This window comes from Dasypus novemcinctus, chromosome 6 (genome assembly GCF_030445035.2).
Source record: "Dasypus novemcinctus isolate mDasNov1 chromosome 6, mDasNov1.1.hap2, whole genome shotgun sequence".
NCBI lineage: Eukaryota > Metazoa > Chordata > Mammalia > Cingulata > Dasypodidae > Dasypus > Dasypus novemcinctus.
The window spans coordinates 106,945,123-106,967,834 of NC_080678.1; the positions used below are offsets into that span (position 1 = coordinate 106,945,123).

The 22,712-nt window shown below is 40.5% G+C and overlaps 1 protein-coding gene across 1 annotated transcript in view; it reads right to left on the reverse strand.

The window, feature by feature from the left end:
- LOC131278919 (anthrax toxin receptor-like) overlaps nucleotides 1-22,712 on the reverse strand; it is a 52,334-nt gene that overhangs the window by 3,676 nt on the left and 25,946 nt on the right. The window contains exon 10 of the mRNA XM_071215568.1: nucleotides 17,000-17,098. Within this exon, the coding sequence (XP_071071669.1) occupies nucleotides 17,000-17,098 (99 nt within the window). The remainder of the gene's footprint in view (nucleotides 1-16,999; nucleotides 17,099-22,712) is intronic.

Below are 22,712 nucleotides of genomic sequence, written 5' to 3' on the forward strand. Positions count from 1 at the left end.
CCAATTCCTGGGAGAAAATCTGCACACCATTAGTGAATCCCTGGCCCAGTTTTGATAACTTAAGCTGGGTAATTTTAAAGACTCAGAATAAGGTGAACCAAGTATCAAAGAAGAGCTGGGGTGGGGCGGGGGGGGGGAGGCAGCAAACAGGCAACAGAAGAAATTGGCTAATAGAGCAAATTGATTGACATATTCAGATGCCTAGACATGAGCGAAAAATTACAAGCCATATTAGGAAGCAGGAAGAGATGGCCCAGCCAAAGGAACAGACCAAATATCCTGAAGATATACAGGATTTAAGAAAATTAATGAATGATAATCATGCAACACTCCCAAATCACTTCAAAGAATTGAAAGAAAATATGACTACAGGGATAAAGAGTATTAAGAAGTCACTGAGTGAGCATAAAGACCAATTTGAGACTGCAAAGAAAAGTAACAGAGCTTATGGGAATTAAAGACACAATGGATGAAATTAAAAATAGAAAGATGAAGAGGAAGACCCCACATTTGAGGAAGAAAATGAAGAAATTGGAGGAGGTGCAGAAGGTGGACAGGGTAATAGAAAGAGACTTTTTTCTAAGGAACTACAGTGTATGATGTATGGATTTGGGGATGACCAGAATCCTTATACTGAGTCAGTGGATATTCTTGAAGACCTTGTCATAGAGGTCATCACTGAGATGACTCACAAGGCAATGTCAGTTGGAAGACAAGGTCGAGTACAAGTTGAAGATATCATCTTCTTGATTCAAAAGGACCCAAGGAAGTTTGCTAGGGCTAAAGACTTACTATGAATGAAGAATTGAAACAAGCTAGAAAAGCATTTGATCACACAAACTATGGATCTTGATCCTTTTTGTACTTCTTAAAGCTTCCTTATCTTCTGGGTCAAATATATATAGTAACTGCATATTTCCTATAGTAAGGTCCGGATATCTAACCATGAAAATGAAAGCTGGAGAAACATACAGGTTTCAGCCTTTATTTTCCTGTCTTCAATTTTAGAGCTTTTGAGTCTTTAATTGCCTGTCTTTATATTGTCATTGGGTTTTAATGATCATATATAAGTCAAAGTACCTTGCAATTCATGTAATTCCTTCTGACTTTTGACTAGATGATGAAGTAGTACTTATGTGTTAGGTGTCCTTTTTTGTCATTGTAGGCTATATTGTAGCTGTTTTATATGTGACAAGTAAATGGCACCTTTGATCCTGTGATAGCTGAGACATGTTTTTTGTATTTTCTTAAGTTTCTAGACAAAACTCTGATATTACTAATGAAGTGAACTGTTTTGTGTTTCTCTTAAGTAGATGATGATATAGGAAAATACGGTATTTTTAGAGAATGCTTAAGTGTCTTAAGTGGTCATTTGTTTTAATTTTCTTCACATAGCAAGAGTGTTTTGTTTTTTGAGAAACTAAGTTTCATGTAAATGCCTCAGTGTTGGTAGGCTTTTTTTAATTTAAAATCTTTGGGGTTTATACATTCTGTTTGTCAAGCTTTACAACTGAGTTTCCCAAGTCAGTTTAAATCTTCTAAAAAGAAATGCTTTCAGTAGCATGAATGGCATTGCTTAAAAAGCTGATGGCAGGATAAGCATTTGGGGTAGTGTTTTATTAATATATTTGTTAGTACTTGTTCATTGTGGAAATGTGTACTTGCCTAAAAGCATATGTGGCCACAGAAACCACTTGTAGTTCAGGATATACAGATTGTGTGTGTATTTAACTATCTTGTATTAAATTATTATTGCACTTAGCTTAAAATGAGAGTTGAAATTGCATTCAAAGTGATCATTGAATGTAACTATCTGTGAAACTGAATGTTTTGTTTTGTGTGCTGCTTTTTCACATTATCTATAAATCAGTGCTTGGGGAAATTCTACTTTCTTAACCTATTCATACAAGGAATAAAGTATGAAAAATTAGAAAAAAATACATTAGAGGGAGGAGGTGCAAGATGGCAGCAGAGTAGGGTGCTCTGAGAGTTAGCTCATCCTACAAGGCAGTTGGTGATCTCCCAGAACTATGTAAAGCACCTGCTTAGGGTCCCTAGGAGACCAGATGAGCATCCTGCAACATCCTTGAAAGAATGGAAGGAGGAGACCTACCATCTGCAGAGAAGATTCATGAGTAGAGCACTCTACACTATGGAGGCCAGTGTCCATTCTCCACTGGTGGAGAAGCTGTCTCAAGGGCTATTCCATGGCTGGAGTTGGAAGCTCCATTTCCCAAAAATGGGGGAGGAAGAGATAGTTGGTCCCTGAATTCACGTAGTGATTAGTAAACACGGCTGGCTAAAATATAACCCTAAAAACAGTTAAAGTTTGAACCTGTTCAAGTTGGAAAGCACCCAGTAGCTGCCATTTTAACTCTGCAAAAGCAGATCTCAATACATTCAACAAGATAGAAATTATACAATGCACCTTCTCTGATCTTAATGGAATAAAGCTGAAAATCAGCAAGAGGTGGAAAAAGGGTACATTCACAAATATATGGAAATTAAACAACACACTCTTATATAATCAGTGGGCCAAAGAAGAAATTTCAATAGAAATCAATAAATATCTCAAAACAAAAGAAAACAAGAGCACAACATATCAGAACATATGAGAAGCAGTGAAGGCAGTGTTGAAAGGGAAATTGATGGCACTCAATGCTTATACTAAAAAAGAAGAAAGAGCTAAAATCAAGAAGAAAAAAACAACAGCAAATGAATCCCAAAGCAAGTAGAAGTAATGAAATAACAAATATCAGAAGAGAAATAAATGAAATGGAGAACAAAAAGCAATAGAGAAAATTAACAAAACTCATAATTGGTTCTTTGAGAAGATTAACAAAATCAACAAACCCTTAGCTAGACTGACAAGGAAAAAAAGAGTGAAGATGCAAATAAATGAAATAAAAAATGAAAATGGGGACATTACTACTGATCCCACAGAAATAAAAGATATCGTAAGAGGATACTATGAACAACTGTACACCAAAAAACTAGACAATGTAGATGAAATGGAAAAATTCCCAGGAATGTATGAACAACCTACACTGACCCTAGAAGATACAGAAGACCTTGACAAACCAATCACAGGGAAAGAGATTGAAACAGTCATCAAACAACTCCCAAAATGACAAGCCCAGGACCAGATGGTTTCACAGGTGAGTTCTACCAAGCATTCAAAGATGATTAATACAAATCTTACTCAAGCTCTTTCCAAAAAATGGAATAAGAAGGAACGCTACCAAACTCATTCTATGAAGCCAATATCACCCTAATACCAAAGCCAGATGTAGATATTACAAAAATTTTTTTAATTGCAGACCCATTTCCCTAATGAATACGGGTACAGAAATCCTCAACAAAATACTTGCTAATTGATTCCAACAACATATTTAAAAACTTATTCATCATGATAAAGTGGGTTTTATACCAGGGATGCAAGGGTGGTTCAGCACAAGAAAATCAATCAGCATGCTATACCAATAAGCAACCCGCAATGCACAAAAACATCAGTGATGTTTCTATACGCTAATAATGTGCAGTCTGAGGAGGAAGTCAGGAAAAAAATTTCATTTACATTAGTGATTAAAAGAATCAGATATATAAAAATAATTTTAACCAAGGATGTAGAGCTCTTGCATTCAAAAAACTACAATGCATTGTCAAAAGAAATTTTTAAAAAGACCTAAATAAATGGTAGAATATTCCAAGCTCATATATTGGAAGACTAAATATCATTAAGACATCAATTCTACACAATTTGATATACAGTCAATGCAATCCCAATACAAATTTCACCAGCATTTTTTAAACATATGGAAAACACAATTATTGAATTTATTTGGTAGGGTAATGGGGTTCTGATTAGGCAGAAACATCTTGAAAAGGAAAAGCAAAGCTAGAGGACCCTCTCTTCCAGATTTTAAATCACATTACATAGCTACAATGGTTAAAAAAATATATAGCATGGTACTGGCATAAAGACAGACACATATACCAGTGAATCCAAACTGATGGTTTGGAAGTAGACCCTCATGTCTATGGTCAAGTAATTTTTGGCAAGCCTATCCAACCCACCCAGCTGTGGCAGAGCAGTCTATTTAACAAATGGTGCTGGGAGAATTAGATATCCATAGTCAAAAGAAAGAAAAGGAACCCTTATCTCATGCCTTATACAAAAATTAACTCAAAATGGATTAAAGACCTAAATATAAATGCAAGAACCATAAGGCTCCTAAAAGAATATGTAGGAAAACATCTTCAAGACCTGGTGGTAGGTGGTAGATTCTTAAACCTTATACCAAAAGCATGAGCCACAAAAGAAAACATGGATATATGGGACCTCCTCAAACTCAAACACTTCTGTGATGCAAATGACTTCATCCCATGAAATGGGAGAAAATATTTGGAAACCACATATCTGATAAGGGCTTGATTTCCATTCTAAATAAAAGAGAGCATACAACAACAATAAAAAAACAAGCAATCCAACTTAACAATGGGCAAAAGATTTAGATGGACTTTTCTCCAAAGAGGAAATACAAATGGCCAAAAAGCACATGAAAAAGTGTTCCATATCACTAGCTACTAGAGAAATGTAAATCAAAACGACAGTGAGATCTCATCTTACACCACATAAAATCGCCATAATTTAAAAAACAAAACAAAACAAGTGCTGCAGAAGATGTGGAGAAATAGGAACACTCCTTCACTGTTGGTGGGGTTGTAAATGGTGCAGCCTCTGTGGAAGACAGTTTGGCTCTTCCTCGGGAAGTTACATATAGAACCTCCATATGATCCAGTAATTCCTTTACTAGGAATATATCCAGAAGAACTGAAGTCTGTGGCACAAACAGAAGAACACGTGGCACACCGATGTTCATAGCAGCACTATTCACAATTGCCAAAAGATGGAAATAACCCAAGTTTCCAACAGCCAATGAATGGCAAACAAAATGTGGTATATACATATGATGGAATACTATGCTGCATTAAGAAGAAATGAAATTGGGACACCAATGATAATATGGATGAATCTTGAAGACATTATGCTAAGTGAAGTAAGCCAGACACAAATGGACAAATCTTGCATGGTCTCACTAATATGAATGAAATATGAAGAATAAATTCATGGAGTTAAACCCTAGAGGACAGGTTATCAGGAGTTATGAGGAGGTCTGAGAAGGAGTACTGATGCTTAACGTATGTAGAATTTTTAATTAACTTGACCGTTAAAGCATGGAAATGGACAGAGTTGATGGTAACATATTATAGTGAATAACAGCTGGTTTATAAATGGGAATGTGGCTGGAAAGGGTGATCCAGGGATGTAAATGCCAACTGAAAGAAAGCTAGAGCTTAATCTAGGGACTAAATAACACAGTGAACCCAGAGGTGGAAGAGAATTGTGGTTGATGGTACAGATGAAAGAGTGTCCTTCTGTGAGCAAGAACAGATGTACATCACTATTACAGGGTGGTGGAAATGTGGAGAAGCATGGAATAAATACAACTGCTGTGACCTATGGACTGTGGTTAGCAGGAATAATGTAATATTCTTGCATCTATGCCAAAGATTACTATGTTGATCATGAAGGAATATGGAAAAAGTGTGCCAAATGTACACTATGGACCATAGTTGGTGGTAATGGTCTAATGATATTTTCTCATAATCTGTAACAAATGTTTCACTATGGTGTGGTGTGTTGGTGAAGGGTGAAGGGCTGTTGTACAGCAATTTTACACATATGCATGATTGTTTTATAGGTGCACAACTCCTGTAATAAATATATATTAAAAAATAATCATAGGGGGAAGTGGCTGTGGCGCAATAGTTGTGCTCCCATCTACCATATGGGAGGCCCTGGGTTTGCATCCTGGGGCCTCCTTGTGAAGGCAGTCTCGCCTGCATGCTGCAGAGCACTACCCAGCCCGCAAGCAGTGTGGAGAGCTGACTCAGCAAGATGACACAACAAAAAAAAAAGACAAAAACACAGAAGAATGTGCAGCATACGGACACAGAGAGCAGACAGTATGCAAAAGCCATAAGGGGGGGGGGGATAAAAATAAAATAAAATAACAGACAAAAGCAGTTTATCAAATAATAATAATAATAATAATAATAAGGTGGGTTTTGGGGGAAATACACCAAATATAAGATACGGACTATGGTTAGTAGTAATATTTTGATGATACTCTCATAATTTGTAACAAATATTTCAGAAAAATGCAAGATGTGGGGTGGGGTGATATATGGGGTGGGGTGATATATGGGACTCTGTATAATGTCATACATGTTTGTTTTGTAAGTTCACAACTTTTACTACACACTGTTTATGTGTGTTCATGTATGAATGATATACACCAATACAACTGATAAATAAATAATTATAACAATAATAATAAATAATATTTTTAAAAATACATTAGAACTTCCAGAAAGATGGCTGACTAAAAACACACAGGACTCTCTTCTTTCCTTAAAAAATATCTAGACGGCAGACATAAACAGCTTGGGAAAATAATCTTCTAGGGTTTAGGACACCAGGGGATGACTGGACACTTCCCAGAAGAGAAAGGGGCAAGGGAAAATAATTGTGTCTACAAAACTATGCATTAAAAGCCATAGCTGCAAATGCCAGCACCTTCCCCCACAATATAAAAGCTTTTGAATTCTCACGCCTCTGGATTGATGGCTACAAATGGGGCCCTAGGGATCTACCTCCCCAGAAAAAGTGAGAGAGAAGGACACAGCCTAAGGCTGACCCAGCTTTTGACCCACAAATTTGGTCTGCTGTGTCCCATGGGCCCTTCCAAACCAGATGGGGCCACACCATTGTTTGTCTTAAGAGCTAACAAGAGATTAAAGAGATCCAACTCTCTCAATCTCCCTCTCTACTGACCAGGACTGGTTTTTGAGGTCACAAAGGGGAGAGAAATTACTTCCCACCTGGGAAATGAGAGGGGGCAGCCAGCAAAGTTTGGAGAACTGCCCCTGAGAAAGTGTCAATTACAAAGCTATTAGCCTCCAGACAGGAAACTTTGTCACAATGATCCAGTCAATGTTGCAGCAACACACTTCAACTGGACATTGAAAGAGGGTTACCAAAGATCGCCATCTGCTGGGTGACCAAGTATTTGCATGTGAGAAAATTAAAATTAAATAAGAAAGAGAGGCTTTTTCTGGCCTTTGCAATCTCCCTCCACAAAGCCCTAGGAAGCAGGTCTGCTCCCCATTACTGGGTTCATAGCCCAATTTGATCAACTAACCAGGACAATCCCAGAGACTCAGAACAGATTGAACCAAAAATCAAAGAATAGCAGTAACACATAGCCTCTTGCCACTAAAGCCCTATGAAAGAGGAAAAAAATTTAGCATCTGAGTAAACTCACCACCCTAATCAGATGCCTGGATATCAAAAATTACAAGCCATAGTAAGAAAATGTTAGAAATGGCCCAAGAAAAAGAATATATCAAAACTTCAGAAGAGATAGAAGATTTGAGACAATTAATCAATGTGATGAACACAAATTTCCAAAATCAAATTAATGACTTGAAAGACAAGGCATCCAAAGACATAAAGAATATTGAGAAAACACTAATTAGTGGCCGCCAGAGTTTCTGAAGGGACAGAGAGGGAAAATAGGTGCAATACCGGGTATTTTCAGGACATTGTAATTGTTCTGCATGACACTGCAGTGATTGGTATAGGCCATTATATATTTTGTCATAACCTATAAGATTGTGCAGGACAGAGGTTAAAAACTATAATGTAAATATAATCCACGGGTAGTAGCAATGCTTCAGTATGTGTTCTTCAATTGTAACGAATGTACCACACTAATGAAAGATGTTGTTAAGGTGGGAAAATGTGGACGGGGGAGAGGATGGGACATATGGGAATTCCCTATAATTTTTATGTGACATTTATGTAATCCAATGCTTCTTTAAAAATAAAAATAATATTACAATAGAAGATACTGAGCTAACACAAAGAAGAATTTAAAAACCTGAACAGAAATGTAACAGAGCTCATGGGAATGAAAGACACAATAGGTAAGATCAAAACCACATTAGAGGCATACAACAGTAGATTCAAAATGACTGGAGAAAGAATAAGTCATATAGAAGACAGAATGCTAAAACTGAAGAGAAAAAAGAAGAAAGAAAGAATGGAAAAAATAGAGCAGGGGTTTGGAGTTGAATGATAACATGAAATGCAACAACATACGTGTCAAGGGAATTCCAGAAGGAGAAAAGAAGGGAAAAGGGGCTGAAAGAATATTTGAGGATATAATAGCTGAAAATTTCCCAACTCACACAAAAGAAATGAACTTACATGTCCAAGAAGCTCAGTGTATCTCAATCAGAATAAATCTGAATAGACCCACTGCAAGAGTCATACTACTCAGAATGTCAAATGTCAAAGATACAGAGAAAATTCTGAGAGCAGCAAGGGAGAAGCAAATCATCACATACAAGGAACACCCAGTAAGACTTAGTGCAGACTTCTCATCAGAAACCATGGAGGCAAGAAGATAACAGTATGATATGATACAAATAGGATATTGAAAGAGAAAAACTGCCAGCTGAGAATCCTTTATGCAGCAAAATTGTCCCTCAAATATGAAAGCCAGTGTAAAACATTCACAAACAAATAGAAACTAAGATAACTTATTAAAAAAACAAAAAGGATCTACCTTTGCAGAAAATATTAAAGGAAGAGTTACAGCCTGAAAGGAAAAGATAGGAGAGAGAGGTTTGGAAAACAGGATAGAAGAAGGAATACCAGAAAGGATAACCAAAAGAGTAAAAAGACAGATGAAAACAAATCTTTGATACATGAAAAACAAAGAATAAAATGCTATAAGTAAATAATGTATGTACAGTAGCATTATTGAATGTGAATGGATTAAACTCCCCAGTCAAAAGATATAGGCTGACAGAATGGATTTTTAAAAAAGAACCATCCATATATTGCTTACTAGAGTTTCACCTTAGACTGAGGGATACAAACCAGCTGAAAGTGAAAGGTTGGAAAAAGATGCTTCACACAAACAGTAACCAAAAAAAGAGCAGAGGTAGCTATATTGGACAAAACTGACTTGAATTGCAAAAAAAAGTTATAAGAGATAGAGAAGACCATTATATATTAATATAAGGAACAATCCACCAGGAAGAAATAACAGTCATAAATGTCTATGCACCTAGCCAGGGTGCCCCAAAGTACATGAGGCAAACTCTGACAAAACTAAAGGGAGAAATAGACACCTCTACCATAACAGTTGGAGACTTTGGCACACTAGTCATATCATTAGATAGAACAGTTAGAAGATCAACAAGGAAACAGAGAACTTGAACAATACGTGTTAGGCCTAACAGACATATGCAGAATGTTGCACCCAAACTCAGTGGGTTATAATTCTTCCCAAGTGCACGTGGATCTTTCTCCAGGATAGACCACATGGTAGATCACAATACATTTCTCAAAAAATACAAAGAGACTGAAATTATACAAAGCACCTTCTCAGATCATAATGGAATGAAACTTCAAATCAATAATAGACAGGAACTAGGTAAATTCACAAATGTGTGGAAGCTAAGCAACACACTCCTAAATATTCAATGAGACAAAGAAGAAATTGCGGGAAGCAGACATGGCTCAACCAATAAAGTGTCTGGCTACCATATGGGAGTGTCTGGGGTTCGATACCCAGGGCCTCCTGACACATGCGGTGAGCTGGCCCATGCACAGAGCTGCTGCACACAAGGAGTGCCACGCCACGCAGGGCGGCCCTGCATGGGGGTGCCCCATGCACAAGGAGAGCCACCCTGCATGAAAAAAGCACAGCCCACCCAGTAGTGGCACCGCACACAAGGAGAGTTGATGCAGTAAAATGACATAACAAAAAAGAGATGCAGTTTCCAGGTGCCACCGAGGGAGCCAGTGGACACAGAGAGCAGACGGGGGTGAAGAAGGGGAGAGACATAAATAAAATAAATCTTAAAAAGTAAAGAGTCCTTTAAAAAAAAGAAGAAATTGCAAGTGAAGTCAGTAAACATATTGAGACAAAGGAAAATGAGAACACAACTTATCAAAAGTTATGCGATACATTGAAGACAGTCTGGAGAGGGGAAATTTATAGCCCTAAACACCCATATTAAAAAGAAGAAAGAGCAAAAGTCAGAACAGGCTGAACTGGAGAAACTAGAAAAAGAACATCAAACCACTCCCAAAGCAAACAGAAGGAAGGCAATAATAAAGATTAGAGCAGAAATAAATGAAATTGAGAATTAAAAAATAGAGAAAATCAACAAAACGAAAAGCTGGTTCTTTGAGATCAATAAAACTGACAAACCCCTAGCTAGACTAACAAAGAAGAGAGAAGATGCAAATAAACAAAACCAGAAAGGAAAGAGATGCAGCTATGACCCTGCAGAAATAAAAAAGATTATAAGAGAATATAGTATGCGAACAAACTAGACAACCTCGATGAAATGGACAAATTCCTAGAAATCTACAAACAACCTACACTGAAGCTACAAGAAATACAAGAACTTAAATCACATTTGAAGATATTGAATCAGTCATCAAAAAACTCCTAACGAAGAAAAGTCCAGGACTAGATAACTTCACAGGTGAATTCTACCAAGAATTTTGAGAAGAATGAACACCAATCCTGTTTAAATTCTTCCAAAAAATTGAAGAGAAGGGAAAATTACTCAACATATTTTATGAAGCCAGCATCATCCCAATAACAAAACCAGATAAAGACACTGCAAGAAAAGAAAATTACAGACCAATCTCTAATCAATATAGATGCAAAAAGTTCTCAACAAAATACTTGCCAATAGAATCTAATATATCAAAAGACTTAAAGATCATAACCAAGTGGGATTTATTACTAGTATGCAAGGGCGGTTCAACATGAGAAATCAATCAATGTAATACACATTAAGAAATTGAAAGGAAAAAAAACACATGATCATCTCAATTAATGCAGAAAAGGCATTCGACAAAATCCAGTATCCTTTCTGGATTAAAAAAACACTTTGAAAGTTAAGAGTAAAAGGAAAATCCCTCAAAAGGCATATATGAAAAACTCACAGTCAACACGATACTTAACTGGGAAAGTTTGAAAGCTTTCCCTCCAAGATCAAGAATAAGACAAGGATGCCCACTGTCACCATTGTTATTCAACATTGTGCCAGAGTTCTAGCCAAAGCCATTAGACAAGAGAAGTAAAAAAAAAAAAAAAGACATCCAAAAGGGAAAGAGGAAGTAAAACCCTCACTATTTGTGATGACATGATACTATATTTAGAAAATTCTGAAATGTCTATGACAAAGTTACTTGAAACAATAAATGAGTTCAGCAAAGTAGCAGGATATAAGATCAACATGCAAAAATCAATAATGTTTCTGTACACTAATATTAAATAATCCGAAGAGGAAATCAGGGGGGAAATTACATTTACAATAGCAAGAAAAAGATTCTAATACCTAGGAATCAATTTAACCAAAGAAGTACAGGAATTACATGCAGAGAACTACAAAATAATGTTAAAAGAAATCAATGAGGAACTAAACAAATTGGGTTTGATTTCCAGTGCTTCCTAAGGAAGACACCACAGAGAGCTGATGCTGCAACAAGCAGGCACCGCAAGAGCAGATGCAACCGCTGTAACAAGCAGATACTGCAACCGCTGCAACAAGCAGACTGCCACAATCAGCAGACACCGTAATCAGCAGAAGTCTCAACCACCACAATGAGCAGACACCACAGCCAGCAGGGAGTGGATGTGTTTCAGGGCTTTGGACACTTGCTTCCCACATGGGAGGTCCTGGGTTCAGTTCCTGGTGCCTCCTAGAGAAGATGAGCAGACACAGCAAGCACAACGAGCAGACAGACAAGGGAGCCATCTGGGAGCAAGTTAAAAATAAACAAACAAACAAACAAACAAATAAATAAATCTTTATTTTAAAAAATAAGATTATATGCCATGATCAAGTGGGTTTTATCCCAGGTATGCAAGGGTGAGTCAACACAAGAAAATTAGTGTAATAAACCACATTGATAAATTGAAGAAGAAAAATTACACGATCCCTTTGAATGATGCAGAAAAGGCATTTGAAAAAATATAGCACATTTTCTTGATAGAAAATACTCCAAACGATAGGAATAGAAGAAAGCTTTCTCAAAATGGTAAAACACATAAGTGAAAAAACTAGTTAGCATTGTATTCAACGATGAAAGATTGAAAGCTTTCCTGCCGAGATCACTGACAAGACAAGGATGCGCACTGCCATCACTGTTATTCAACATTGTGCTAGAAGTTCTATCTAGAACAATTAGGCTAGATAAAGAAATAAAAGGCACCCAAATAGGAAAGGAAGAAGTAAAACTTTCACTATTTGCTGATGATATGATCCTATTTCCAGAAATTCCTGGAAATTCCACAGCACAGCTCTTAGAACTAAAACACAAGTTCAGCAAAGTGGCAGGACACAAGATTAATACCCAAAAGTCAATAGCGTTTCTATACACTACTGATGTGGAATCTGAGGAGGAAATGAGAAAACAAATTCCATATTTGCAACTGAAAGAATCAAATATTTGGGAATAAACTTAACCAAGGACATAAAGGACCTATATTCAAAAGACTAGAATATTGCTAAAAGAAACCAAAGAAGACTTCAATAAATGTAAGGACATTCTGTGTTCCTGGATTGGAAGACTAAATATCGTTAGGATGTCAATTCTACCCAAACTGATTTACAGATTCAACACTACATTAAAAATCCTGGCACCCTTTTTATCTTCTCAGAAATGGAAAAGCCAATTATCAAATTTATTTGGAGGAGTAAGGGGCCCTCAGTAACCAAAACTGTCTTTAAAAAGAAGAGCAAAATTGGAGGACTCTCACTTCCTGACTTGAAGTATACACTTAGCTACATCACTAAAAACATGGTACTGGCATAAAGACAGACAGATTGACCAATGAATCAAAAACTCAGAAATAGATCCTCATGTCTACAGGCAAGGGGCTTTTGACAAGCACTCAAGTCTTCCCAGCTGAGCCAGAACAGTCTCTTTAATAAATGGTGCTGGAAGAACTGGATATATAAGAAAGAAAGAGGATCTCTATCTCACACCTTATTTTAAAAAATTAAATCAAAATGGATCAAGGACATAAATATAAAAGTGAGAACCATAAAACTCCCAAAATAAAATGTTCTGGAATTTGATAGTGGTGATGGATGCACAACTCTGTGAATGTACTAAAAATCGCTGAATTGTACCTTTTTTAACATTTAACTTTATGGAATGTGAATTATGTCTCAATGAAGCTGTAAGAAAATCTTTGTCAGTAAAGTTAATGATGTCCCATTGTTAAAATTAATAAATAAAGAAAGAAAGACAGAAAAAAGAAAATGTAGGAACGCATCTACAAGATATTGTGATAGGCTGTATTTTCATAAACTTTACACCAAAAGCATGACCAACAAAAGAAAATAAAGATAAATGGGACCTCCTCAAAATTAAACACTTTTGTACCTCAAAGGATTTTGTCCAAAGGGTAAAAAGGCAGCTGACTCAATGGTAGAAAATAGTTGGCAATCACATATCTGATAAAGATTTAATATACATGCTATATAAAGAGATCATATAACTCAGCAATAGAAAGGCAAACTACCCAATGAAAAAATGGACAAAAGACTTGAAAAGACAATTGTCCAAAGAAGAAATAAAAATGGCAAAGAAACATGAAAAAATGTTATACAGCACTAGTGATTAAGGTAATGTAAATCAAAACTACAATGAAATATCATTTCATACCTGTTACACTGGCCGTTATTAAAAAGTCTGAAAATTGGAAGAGTTGGAGAGGATGCAGAGAGATAGGAATGCTTATTCACTGTTGGTGGAGATGTAGAATGGTATAGCCACTGTGGAGGACTGTTTGGCAGTTTCTAAAGAAGTCAAATATAGATTTGCCATGTGACCTGGCAATACCACTACTGGGTGTATACCCAGAAGAACTGAGAGCAGTGACAAGAACAGACGGATGTTCATAGCATTGTTCATGATGGCCAAAAGCTGGAAACAACCCCCGTGTCCATCAACTGATGAATGGATTAACAAATTGTGGTGTGTACACATGATGAAATATTAAGCAGCTTTAAGAAGAAATGAAGTCATGAAGCATGTGACAACATGGAAGAACCTGGAGGACCTTATGATGAGTGAAGTAAACCAGACACAAAAGGACAAATACTGTATGGCTGCACTATTATGAACAAAATGTATTATGTAAACTCATGGAGTTAATAATTTAAATATAGGTCACCAGAAAATAGAATGAGGTTAGAGAATAGAGAGCTGAGGGTTAATTTGTACAGAATTGGTAAAAAGGTTGTTTGTAAATCTTTGGAAATAAATGTCTTTAGCACGTACTATTGTGAAAATAGTACACGCTAAAGACAGAAAATGTGGAACAGGTGAGAACACATCACGGTATTTGTAACTAGCAGAGCTATTATATGGCTATGACAGTGGTTGAAAGGGTATGTTTAAGGTAATGTTTATTACTAGAAAGAAAGCTAAAAAATGTAACATGGGATTGTATAACAGTGAAACCTCATGTAAAATATGAATATGTGTGATACTGCATGCACACTGTAAATGCAAATATACTAGACAAAGAGCAGAACAGCTCTGTGTATGGCAGGTGAAGCATAGATTGAGAGGTGTTGAGTTTGGTTTGTTTGTTGTTTGTTTATTATTATTGTTATTGCTGTTATTGGAATGATGAAAATGCTCCAAAAATGATTGAAGTGATGAATGGCACAACTATGTGATTATAATGAATACCAATGATTATATCCTTTGGAAGGATTTATGCTTTATTAATATGATTCAATAAAATAGAATTGTTTAAAAAAAACTAAGTTTGTTATCAGTTTAGAAATGCTCGCTAATTTTGATGGGACTAGCATCCAGGTGTTATTTCCTGAGTAACTTAATTTTTAAAACACATGGACCAAAAATGAAAGAGAACCCTCAGTTATGGCCCTAACCACTTCATTAATTTTAGGAACTCATAGGTCTCATGAAGAAATATTTGTAGGGGATTACAGTTTCTTTGATTCCAGTTCAGTCTGTTTTTCTTCCATAAATTTTAAGAAAGTAAATTTCACTATGCTGCATTTGAGATTGGAAACAATAGTTACTTGGGTTTTGGATCAGGGTAATATTTTATTCTCTATTCTTTCTTCTACTTCCCTGTGGCCACATCAATCTTATAATTAAGAATCTCTAACAATTGTGATTGTTTTTCTCTTTTCCACCACGGATCAGGGCTCTTCTCAACAAAAGGTTCATTTCCATGGGGACGGGTGTGTTGGCCCATCTCAATTGTCAGAGGAGCCAAGAAACTGGTGATCTGGACATATATGGAAACTCATCTTCAAAGTAGGTGCTGAGGCAATGTGGGAAGGTTGGGATTCCCTGGAAAACAGAGCCCCAGGGAGTGGATGACCACAGCATGTCCAAGGTCAGGGGCAGGAAGTGCAGGGCACTGCAGGTGCTGCCAAGTCACAGCCAAGATGGCTCATGGCCAAGACAGCTGTGTGAGGGGCAAGGCAGGCAGATCAGGAGGGAGGGGCCGCCCAGAACGAGCTCATCACCCGAATTCACAGGCCTTCCCCATGTCGTGAAAACAACATGCGAAAGACAGAACTCGTGGAACAGGGGGCCATACTGGCTATTAAATTTTTCTTCTCATTTCTCAGTTTTCCAAAAGTTTTCCCAGGTGTTTTAATAAGAGGAACATGTGATTGGAAGGAACAAGACAAATTCTTCTCAGCACATCAGAGCTGCTCACGATGTGCCACATGCCATGGCTCTGCCCATGTGGTATGACTGGGGGCCCGGTGCCCAGCACTGACTCAGAGGGGACACCAGGGACCCCCAAGGGGGCACAGGAACCCCCATTCCTCTTGGGAAGGACCCAGAAGCATTTCCAGGGCCGTCAGGTGGGCTCCGCCTGCACCAGGAACTCTCTTCTAGGTGAACTAGAAGGCACCCTCCATGGTTTTGGCTATCAGCACTGGGGAGCTCGGGTCCACCCACGCTGGGGAAGGGCAGGTAAAGGGGAACAGCACTCTCCTGAGTGGAGAGCCAGCACCAAGGTCCTCCCCGTGCTCTGCCCACCTAGAGGAGCAGATGCCCACCAGTGCTGGAGAAGGGAGCAGTGCTGGGTCTACCAGGCGGCCGGGCAAGGCACTGGCCCAGGAAAATGCAACTGTAACAACCGGAGGCAGCGAGGAGCTGGCAGGCAGAGGGTGCTGAGGGCCGCCCAGCAGCCCAGGCTCTGGGGAAGGCCCACCCAGCCCCAGCTCCCCGGGGGCCACCTGCCAGGCCCTCTGCTTCCTAAGGCTGCTCACCCTCGGCCACGTCCTGCCAAGTAATAGGCTGCTTCTTACATTTTCACACAATTATTATGCCCTCAAGGGCACCTCCCCCTCTACTACGAGATCTTGCCACGACCATGGCCCGTGTTATAGGAAAGAAAACAGGCTCAGGAGCCAAGGCCCTGGGGCCTGGGCCTCAGACTCTGGAGCGCAGGCCTGGCCAGGGCTCCTCATCTCAGCTCAGGATGAGCCACCTTCCCTGCAGGGGCCAGTGGCCCAGGCAGGGCGCAGGGCCCAGGCTGGCTGCCCATGCCCCCAGAGCCACCTGTGGCCTCCATCTTGGCCCTGGGGAGGACTCCCTGTGAGGCAGAGCTCAGCCCTGCTCCAGGTGCCTGGGGTCTGTTTCCGGTCAGGGTGGGAGGGGGCCAGGCCCCTCGCCCATCTGACCCTGTGTGGCATGCTACCTCTGACCCTACTGTGTCTACCGAAAGAGGCCAGCAAGGACAGGCAAGGCTAGGCATCTCAGAACCAACACGTGCTGTGGGGTCACTCGGGACTCAGAGGCATCTGGGCAGGTACTTACCTTTGAACTTGGTTCTGCTGAACTTGAATCTGCAAATAATGTCCTTCTTATTCAGGGCATTCGCAAAGCCTCTTCCGTGCACCTTGATATCAGGGCTTTCTGCAAGGACAACGTGGAACAGGCTTGTGAGGACACACTCAGGGCTGTGTTCGCTTGGCTCTTCTTTCAGGGCAGGCTGCCCCAGAATGAACACCCAAGGTGACTCATGCAAGGAAGCAGCTGTGGGGACACCACCTCTGGGGGACACCGCCTCCAAGCAGCCTCTTCTCACCACTGATTCTTAGAAACCCTGACTGTGCCCTGCCAGGCCTCTCCTTAGGGTGAGCTCCACCCCTGAAATCCCCAGGGGCTCCCTAAAGCCATGGGATGCTGGCAGTGGGCAGAGTCACCCCTTGCTTTACAGGTGAGAGCAGAGTTCGGCCCAGGTGCGGAGGGCCTCCCACACTCGCAGACCCGGCACCAAAAGTCAGTCTAGCAGGTCCCCGCTGGCCGCGCTCAGCAGGGGCCCATGGCCGTGGCCGGGGAGAGGGCTCCTGCCCAGTTCCCAGGTGGGCGCGGGGCTCAGGATTCCACATCAGGGAGGAGGCAGCTGCCGGCCGATGAGCAGGCGCCCCTGCCACACTGGGAGGCCCTTCTCCTCCTGCACTGAGCTGGGGCATGCTGGACGTCAGGCTTGGCCATGTCTTTCCTCCACACCTGAGCCGCACTTGTCGGTCTCCCCGTCCTCTGATGCTGTGACTTGCAGGTTTCAAATGGCGGCTCAGTTTTGCGCAGCAGGGATGATGGCTAATTTTTTCTGTGTGACGTCCGTCTCATGTGTTCCTGTGCTCCACCGGCTGGTGCTGTGTCGAGGGGGCTCTAAATATGCTTTTCCTTTCTTCTTGTTTGTAAACATTTTTTTTTGAGAGGGGAAAAATGTACTTGCACACACATACCCACAAGCACCCTCACAGAGCCACTCACAAATGAGCAACTTCCTGCACACTTCAAACACACTCACACACCACACATTCACACACACACAAACACATGCACACACATATAGACACCCAAATATAAACAAAGGCACATACACATGCATATGTGCACACACCACACATCCAAACACACATATTCATGCTCACACGTACATATGCATACATTGCAAATACACACACACTGCATGTACATAGACAGATACATACACAAACATGATTCTCACACATGCCCATGAACACGCAAACACACATGGATATGCGTGCATGCACATACACAACCCAAATACACACATACACATGCATGTACACACATGATGATAGCCACATGCACCAACATATGAAGTCTGAAACACATACACACAAACATGCACGCATACACACATACAGGTTCATGCTCCTCTTATACTCGCATCTGTGCACAAAAGCATGCCTGCCCACACACACAATTGTTCTGGTCCACTAGGCTGCCGAAAGCAATATCCCAGAAATGGGTTGGCTTTTACAGTGGGGATTTATTAGCATACAAGTTCACGGTTCTGAGCCTTGGAAAGGTCCAAATCAAGGCACCATCAAGATGGTACCTTCCTCCTGAAGACCGGCTGCCAGTGACCCTAGCCTCCTCTGTCACACTGCAAGGTCCTTGGTGGCATCTGCTGGTCTCCTCTTCCAGGCTGTGTTGCTTCCAGCTTCTTCATTCCATGGCTTTCTCTCTTTGTGTGGATTTCATTGTCTTATAAGGGACTCCAATAAGAGGATTAAGACCCACCCTGAGCCAGGCCTTAACTGAAGGAACCTCATCAAAAGGCCCTACTTGCTATAGGTCCACACCCACAGGAATGGATCAGCTTTAAGAACATACTTTTCTGGGGTCTACACAGGTTCAGACCATCACACTCCACCCCGTGAACTCCAAAAAGACATGTTCTTGCCATATTGAAATACATTCATTCCATCACAACATCCCAGAAGCCTTAATTCATTTCAGTAACAATATTAAGTAAACTTCTTATCAAAATCAGTTACAGCTGTCATCTGTCCTGGGGCACAATTCCTCTGGCTGTGGACCTGGGGACTCAGAGAACAAGTTACCTGCTTTCAAGAGACACAGAAGGGATAGTCATAGGGCCAACATTCCCACTGCCATAGGGAGAAATTGGAAGGAAAACAGGGGTCACGGGTCCCAAACAATTCCGAAACCCTTCAGGGCAGACCCATGAGATTTCCAGGTCTGAGAGTCGTTATGGAACAACGGTGTGACCTCAGGCCCTAGTACATCAGAAGCCCCACCCTTTCCAGGTGTTTGACAGGATCCCTGCCCACCCCAAACACTGGGGTGAAGGCTCCAGCATCATCAAATGTTGAGGTGACAGCCAGCTCTCAGCCCCACCTTGTCAAGCATCTGGGTGGCAAACAACCTCTCCATCATCCCCAAGGCATCTGAGAAATCTGGGGTGGTGGCACTTTTCCAACAACAAGGCAAAAGGTTGCTGCCTCCAAGCTCCTGGGCGTACTCACACCTTCACATAGCAGGGCTGACCTCCAAGCTCCTGGGCATACTCACACCTTCCACATGGCAGGGCTGACCTCCAGGCTCCCAGGCGCACTCACTCCTTCCATATAGCAGGGCTGACCTACAAGTTCCCAGGTACATTCACACCTTCCACATAGCAGGGCTGACCTCCAAGCTCCTGGGCATACTCACACCTTCCACATGGCAGGGCTGACCTCCAGGCTCCCAGGTGTACTCGCACCTTCCACATGGCAGGGCTGAACTCCAAGCTCGCGTTGTACTCACACCTTCCACATGGCAGGGCTGACCTCCAAGCTCCCAGGTTTACTCACACCGTCCACATGGCAGGGCTGACCTCCAGGCTCCTGGGCATGCTCACACCTTCCATATAGTAGGGCTGACCTTCAAGCTCCCAGGTGTACTCACACCTTCCACATGGCAGGGCTGACCTCCAGGCTCCTGGGCATGCTCACACCTTCCATATAGTAGGGCTGACCTTCAAGCTCCCAGGTGTACTCACACCTTCCACATGGCAGGGCTGACCTCCAAGCTCCCAGGTGTTCTCACACCTTACACATGGCAGGGCTGACCTCCAAGCTCCCGGGCATTCTCACACCTCCACATGGCATGGCTGACCTTCAGGCTCCTGGGTGTACTCACACCTTCCACATGGCAGGGCTGATCTCCAAGCTCTCGGTGTACTCACACCTTCCACATGGCAGGGCTGAGCTCCAAGCTCCTGTGTGTACTCTCACCTCCACATGGCAGGGCTGACCTCCAAGCTCCCGGGCATTCTCACACCTCCACATGGCAGGGATGACCTCCAGGCTCCTGGGTGTACTCACACCTTCTACATGGCCTGGCTGGTCTGCTCTCTTGGCTGAATACTGTCTACAGTCCAGACCTCAGCTGCCATGGTTGTGCCTTTGAAGTCATTTTTCCATCAATCTACCCCATTTCTGTTCCTTATAGATCAAACCGGTAATGGCTCCATTCGTACAGATTTTGCAAAAAACTTGTTGGTTTCACAGGTAGAACACTGGGGTCCAGGCCATAAGACAAAAGATCTTCTGGAGATCCTCCCTGGATGTTTGCATTCCCAGTCCTGATGCACACTGATGACCAGCTCTCTGTTCAGAGATGTTTTCACATGGGGCACTATTCTCTGGAGACTCGCTTTCCAGAAGCTCAGAATTTACCAAGTCATCAATATCTGCTCTCTTTGTGCCCATCAGTTCAGTCCTCACTTATCCCTTTCCTCTCACATTTTACTATGAGCTTCAAGGAGAAGCCAGGCTGCATTTTCTACATTTAGTCTCAAATCTCCTCAGCTACATTTCCAAGCTTGCCATTTCCAAATTCTGTCATCTTCCATATGATATCAGGACTCAACTTTGCCAAATTCTCTGCCACTTTAAAACAAGAATCGCTTTCTTCCAGTTTGCAACGACACACTCATCATCTCTGAGTAAGGCCTCATCGGAAGTTCCTTTAGCATCTGTGTTTCTACCAACAATTTCTTCAAAGTACTCTGGGCCTTTCCTATCAAGCACCACCCAATTCTTCCCACCTCTACTTTTTATCCCATTTAACAGCTTTTTTTTTTTTTTTGTATTTTTTACCGTTATTGAATTATATCACTCATGCATAAACATAGATAAAGAATTAGTGTAAGAAACATAAACCTCATACAGGGCTCTCATACCTCATCCTATCACCAATACCTTACATTGTTGTGGAGCATTTTTTACTCATGATTAAAGAGCATCCTTAAAATACTACTAATAACCAAAGAATCTTATATTTGGTTTATTTTTCCCTAACCCACCCTATTATTATTATTTTTTATGTTTATATCATTTATACATGAACACACATAAATAATATGTGTATAGAAAAGTTGTGAACTTGCAAAGCAAACATGCGTAACATCATACAGGGGTCTCATACATCAACTCACCACCAACATTTTGCATTGTTGTGAGACATCTGTTACAAATTATGAAAGAATATCTTCAAAATCTTACTCCTAACCATAGTCCTTATCTTTTATTTGGTATATTTTCCCCCCAAACCACCCTGCTATTATGTTTTTAATGTATTTTTATGATAGAAGTTACAAACTTACAAAACAATCATGTACATGTACAGAATGCTTATACAACATCCCTCTGTCAACACATCACACCATGGTGGAACATTTGTTACAGATTATGAGATAATATCATTGATCATTACTAGGTCCATAGCATATATTTGGCACACTTTTTCCATACTCAAACAGTATCAACACAGTACATCTTTAATATAGATGCATGAATATTACATCACTGCTGTTAACTACAGCACATAGGTCACTCCAATTGTTTTCCCATGCTTCATCACATTCCCACCAACCTGCAGTAGTGATGTACTTCTGCTCTAGCTCACAAAGAACTCTTGCATCTGTACCATCAACCACAATTCCCACCCACCTCTGGTTTTACTGTGTGATTTAGTCCCTAGGTAATTCTCTAGCTTTCTGTCAATTGGCATTTACATTCCTAGACTACCATTTTCAGCCACATTCCCATTTATAAACCCGCTGTTACTAACTGTAATGTGGTACCTTCAACTCTATACAGTTCCACACTTTTACAGTAAGGTTAATTAAAACTTTTACATACATTAAACATCAGTGGTATACCTCAGTCCTCCTCTTATCTCCTTTAAGACTCCACCACCTACCACCAGGTCTTAAAAATATTTTCCTACATTTTCTTCTAGAAACTTTATGGCTCCTGCTTTTACATTTAGATTTTTGATCCATTTTGAGTTAATTTTTGTAGAAAGTGTGAGATATAGGGGGGTCCTCTTTCCTTCTTTTGACTATGAATATCTAGTTCTCTCAGCACCATTTGTTGAATGGACTGTTCTGCTCAAGTTGGAGGTGTTTGACAGGCTTGTCAAAAATCACTTGACCATAGATGTGAGGGTCTTATTTTTGAACCATCAGTCTGGATCCATCGGTCTATGTGCCTGTCTTTATGTCAGGACCATGCTATTTTACCACTGTAGCTAGGTAATATGAATTAAAGACTGGAAGTGAGAGTCCACCAACTTCACTTTTCCTTTTAAGATGTTTCTGGTTATTAAAGACCCCTTACCCTTCCAAATAAATTGGATAAGTGTGTTTTCCATTTATTTTTTAAATGCTGGTAGAATTTTTATCAGGTTTGCATTGAAT